The sequence below is a fragment of the Merops nubicus genome, unplaced genomic scaffold (genome assembly GCF_000691845.1).
Source record: "Merops nubicus isolate BGI_N331 unplaced genomic scaffold, ASM69184v1 scaffold40836, whole genome shotgun sequence".
Lineage (NCBI taxonomy): Eukaryota > Metazoa > Chordata > Aves > Coraciiformes > Meropidae > Merops > Merops nubicus.
The window spans coordinates 11,622-17,031 of record NW_008616304.1 but is presented as its reverse complement, the minus strand read 5'-3'; the positions used below and the strand labels follow the sequence as shown (position 1 = coordinate 17,031).

At 47.4% G+C, this 5,410-nt stretch overlaps 1 protein-coding gene across 1 annotated transcript in view; it reads right to left on the bottom strand.

The window, feature by feature from the left end:
• The window catches only part of CIZ1 (CDKN1A interacting zinc finger protein 1), a gene marked incomplete at its 5' end in the record, with an annotated part of 17,031 nt that overhangs the window by 1,514 nt on the left and 10,107 nt on the right, over positions 1–5,410 (bottom strand). The window contains 5 exons of the mRNA XM_008942793.1: positions 1,976–2,097; positions 3,178–3,247; positions 3,875–4,057; positions 4,383–4,496; positions 5,083–5,167. Coding sequence (XP_008941041.1) covers positions 1,976–2,097; positions 3,178–3,247; positions 3,875–4,057; positions 4,383–4,496; positions 5,083–5,167 — 574 coding nt within the window. The remainder of the gene's footprint in view (positions 1–1,975; positions 2,098–3,177; positions 3,248–3,874; positions 4,058–4,382; positions 4,497–5,082; positions 5,168–5,410) is intronic.

The following is a 5,410-nucleotide window of genomic DNA, read 5'->3' as shown; positions in this document are numbered from 1 at the left end:
GGAATCTGGTCCTCAAGACCCAGACAGAACATGAGCTAAAGGAAGAAAACAAAGCTCCCTCTTTTCCACAGCAGTTCCCTCCACAATCAACTCACCTTCAGCTTTCTGCTAACAGGTCCCTTGAACTGCCACTAGCCTTAGACCTGACAACTGGAGGAAACTGGTTTCAGTACACTGCCTTTCACCACCGCCACACACAGCGCTGCTGTGGTCTGCAGTGTGGAGTCACAGCACATCAGACAGGTGGCTTTACATTGTCCTTCAGTTTGTCATTGCAGGCCTGTCCTTTCTCTCTCCTCAAATCATGGAATACACCCAATATTCCAGCACACTGGAACTAGATCAGTCAAGTCCTAATTCATTCAAACTAAACCAGGTGCAAGCATGGCAATGTTTTTAGAGTGAAACTGAACTGCCTCACCAGCAGGCAATTCTTTGCTTTGAAACCCTGTGCTGAGCTATTCTGATGGATCTGAGTATGCTAGAAACTGGCAAGGATTTAACTCAGACTGCAACAACCCCAAGGCACCTAGGCAGTCAATAGTAATAGTTATCTGCCTGCAGATATTTAAGGTTGGACTCCTGTGATAAATAATTAAATGCCTCCAGGTTTGAAGAATGTCTGATTTCAACTCTAAGTGTGCCAAAAGGGAGGGATACACCCTGCTGCTGCAGTTTCACTCTAAGCTGATCTACAATAAGCCAGGAAAACTACAAGGCCAATTCCTTCATTCCTGAAATGACTAGCTGCAGGAGTGGGAGAGGATGAGCAACCATGAAGGAACAGCTGTGGTCTTCTGCTACTTGCCATTCCAAATTCACTGCTCTAAGTGCTGGCTTCTGCAGCACCCCACCCCTTGCTGGAGCCAGTGACAGTTGACTAGAAACAGTTAACCTGCCTGAAGGCTAGAAGAAAAACAGAAAGTTTGGGGGGTTTGTCTGTGTGTTTGGTTGTGGTTTTTAGTTTGTTCATTTGCCGAACGTTATCAAAAGCTGGCAGGGAAGCACAGCAGCTTTTGCTGGAGCAGGCTGTGGGTGCAGGCAGAGGATGGAGTCAGCCTCCCTCCTCACCCAGGTCAAGGAGTACCCCTCTCCTGCACAGGCAGAGCCCAGGCACTGGGCATGGGAGAGGGCAGAGACAGTGCAAGCCCTGTGTACCCATCACAAGGTGCTAATCCAGGCCCCTCACCCCTGGCAAGTCAACAAGGACAGAACGATGGAGGCAGATTCCAGGCCAGCCCAGGAGGAAAAGCTTCTAGGTATGAAAGCAGCAAGGGGCAATATGGCTTCTTTAGGTGGAGCCAGTAAAGCAAAGGAACAGCATCAGTTGGCAGAGCTTTGTGCTAAGGAGTTTCTAGGGAAGGGTAGCAGACAGACAGACAGACTTCCTGTTGCAGGCTGACCCTGGGGACCAAGTGGACTCTCACCAGCTGGTAGGTCGCATCACATAAAAGAGTTTGTAATGTAAAATTTCCAGATTTCTAAGTTGAATGTATGATTTTACCAGGACCCTTCATGGATGAATCACACCCACAATTTTGGCTAAAGGAGCTGTTCCTGTAGCATCACATGAGAAGATGTGTATGTACAAGCTTTCTTTAATAGGAACAGCCTCTGTCTCTTGTTCTTTCCCCATCTTGCCCAACCTGTAATCTGTCTAACAGAGAAGAGGCCTAGACTGAACAATAGACTCCACAGGTTCAGCAAACAGAGCAGACACTCTGAGGAAGATTTCCAGCCAGAAATAGGCAGTAAGATGACAGCAGCAATAGCTGGGAAGCAGGACTAGGCTGGTTTTAGATCTACGGGGTGATGGGAGACAAACACAGAGCACACCAGGAGAAAGCTATGGCACAGTGGACACCAAGGATGATGGAAATGAACTGAAGACAAGACAGCTAATGTGGTGGATTCACTGAAGAGACACGCACGGGGGGAACAAATGCCAGGCCATGCAATCGCCAAAGGGTCTAACCTGAAAGTTCTCAAAATGCATCAGGGACTTGCAGTGTGCGAGCCGGGCAGCAGAGTCGCTATGGTAGAATTTGTGACACAGCCTGCAGAGGTAACCTGCGACGGGGACCAGAAAATCCAGGCCTGCGAAACGGGAGGGGAAGGGAAATCACAGATCACATTGAATGGAACTCAAATAATGAAAGCATGTTAAAAAGGAAGGGGAGGGAAGGGAGAAGAAGAAAAGTGGAAAGCTTTGCTTCTGTTAGTCACAGGTTTGCAAGATGACTTGCTGAATATCTCATCTTATCATGGAATGGATGTGTGGTTGATATTCAGAGAGAAATCTGGCTGCCAGAGCAAAGAAACTACACAGAGCGTTTAGGGGGAAAAGGAAGGAAAAAAGAATATACAATGGAAAACTACAGAGAACATGTGATCTAATGTAATGGGATCAAACCAAGCAGAAGACAGCAGGCGCGCAAGAGGAACACGCAGAGAACATTCACAGCATGAATCATTATTCCATCTGCCACAGGATAGGGAAAGGTTACAGAGATATGGAAGATTGGTGTCAACAGAGCTCTCCTTGGGCACGAAACAGCCTCTGCAGAGCTGCCCTCCTCACAACACGAGTGGCCCTTAGAGGCTTGAAGTCAAAATCACTTGCAGGGTGGGGACCAGAGACAGCCATCTGGAGACAACGCTGCCCACCAGCCCAGCAACGTGTCTGAGTAACCGCTAGGTAGAGCGTGGGGGTTCTCAAGCAGAGGAAACATGCACAGTCTGGGCTCTGGCAGAGAGCTCGATACTGTCAGTACTGCTCAGTATCTCTGTCCAAGCTGCATTTCTGTTGGAAAGCATTCTCATCAGTATGCTTTCAGGCTCCATCTTTTCAGAGCGTCCCTCATTTGCTACCTACTTTCTTCAGTGGTCCTCCCCTACTTGTTCCATTTCCTACCTTAGTACAGTATCTGGCTCTCATCCTTTCTTCTTCAAAGCAAAAGGTAGCTGACAAACATCAATCACATCCTTAAGTTTTATCACACAGTATTAAAGCAACAGCTGGCTCCTGCAAGCAGCAGTGACCTGCACCAGTCCAATGCAGATGCTGGAGCACCGTGGCCCAAGAAGTTGTTATAGCAGTAGGTAGAGACCATTCTCTCTTAGAGGTGCAGCCAGAGGAGGCTCTGTGGGCCTTTGTGCTTAGCTCTGTTTGCTTACCATAGGCTGTGTCTGGACAATACTTCTCGCTTCCTTCATAATCCTCCAAAGACACTTCCTTCAGCCCAGTCTGGAAACCAAAAGAACATTAGTGCCTACTGTATCTATGCATTCCCCTCCTGGGCTCTTACATTCTTCTGGTAGGCTTGGGAGCTAAACAGAGGATCCACATACCAGAGACAGAGTTGTACAGCATCTGGTTAGGGGCAGCCACAAACCAAATGTCAGCAGATCACTTCATTACAACGATTAAAAACAACCCTTGCACTCCAAGCCTGAAGTAGCTCAGCCATGTAACCTCCTTCTTGGTAACTGCTCTCTACTGGGAAAATACTTATCAAGATAAACCTCCACACGTTTACTGAGACCAAGCTCCTGCTGGGCTATTCAGAGGGACTATGTCAATGGCTTTGTCAGAAATTCTTTCCCTTGAAGAAGCAAGGTAATGTTTAAAGACACCAGCAGGATCTGTACAGCACAGCAGAAACACCCTCCTGCATCCCCCACATAGTGCCCAATGCTTTTTTGCATTGTCCTGTGCTCTGGAAGAACCCCAGAGCCCTCACCATCCTGCCACAGGGTGGATGGTTGACTGAATTCTTGAAATCCTGAGCTCTGTCAGCCAAGACCAACTAAGTCACAGGATCCCACAGCAGATGCTCAGAGAGGTCGTTCCTTCTGCTTTTGCATGGCATACCTGCTTGGCAGCAGAATCCTCATTCTCTATCAGCACTACATCAGGGTCTTCCTCCTCACCAGCTCCCCCCTCCTCCTCCTCCTCCTCTTCATCATCATCATCTTCAAAACAGCCAACAGCATCCACTGTGATCAACTCCTCTGAATCTTCTGGGCTGCCCAACTCCTTCTCTCCTAGCCTCACCTGTCAGGTACAGAAAAGAAAGGTCAGCAACTCTGTGCTCTTCATTTAACCAAGAAAGACCCCAGACTCTGAACAGCCTGCATTTGATGAGTAGAAGGGACTGCAAGAGAGGTACAAAGCTATCTCACTTCTAGACACATCTAACTCCTTGTCCCTTTTTCACTCAATTTTTTTAAACTCTAACAATTGAAGTCCAGCAAAAGATGCAAATTAAAGCAGGGTTGGAAGAACTGCACTTCTTCCTCTCATTCCTGTGCCAATCAGGGAAGCAGGGAGTCAACCTGCTCCTCGAGCCCTGCCCAGCTCTCCACTCAGGCAGCATTACCTCTTTGGCTTTCTGTTTGTGCTCAGGAGACTTCATATGCTCCACAAACTTGCGAGGGGTCTTGAAGTGGCGGCTGCAGACAGTGCAGAAGGGACGAAGGGAGCGTTTGGCCAGCTAAGGAAAGAGGGACAATTCAGTGAGTCACAAGAGGCACCACTTAGGAGGAATGCAGCTAGATCTTGAGTGAAACAAAGTCACAGTCCTGCATCTAAAACATGGAGACCACAAAGAGTCTTCTTGTCAGAAGAAAGCACTCTCTAGCTCTTATCCACCCAAAAGATGGAAAACATGCAGAGCAAAACAAACGCTGCGTATAAAAGATGTTCTGGCACTTCTCCCCTAGGAGCCAATGAACACGATGGACTGCCTACATTTTCCCCTGAAAATTTACAGACTGTCCACAAAGTCCTCCATTCAATTGATTAGAGTGTGATAGGTCGTATTTATTGAGAAATGAAAGAAATATGACCTAGAGGTGCTTCAGGCCATACTGGAAACTTGATCAATGCCAGTGTTCACAGGCAGTAGACAGCATGGCAGTGCTCTTAGACAGTGAGGACGTTACTGGCATAACTTTAAGTGCATCTCTCCATTCCAATCACTCTTCCTTTGGTGCTTGGGAGGCAGGGGAGGCTAGACACTTTCACTCAATCCCCAAGAAAGGTCAGCAGAAAGATGAAATCCATGCTATGGTTGTTACCTTGTGTTCTTGGGTCCTGCGATGTTTGATTAGATCCCCTGTGAAGTGTATCTGACACGTGTTACACCATCGCTGCTGGGTCTCTCTGAAGTGACAACACATAGATCTGTAAGTCACACCTTTTTACGTTCTCCATGGAATACTGCAGTTTGCAATCTGTTCTTGGCATTGTTTTCTCCAGCATTTCTAGCTTTATGGCTCAGATTTATCTTCTCCCCTTCCCAGCCATTTATACAGGTTGATTTAACTCATGCTGACAGAAAGGGACCACTTAAAACAAGTCTCCTGCCTCATCTACTATATTAAAAACTACACAGCAGGTCAAAGC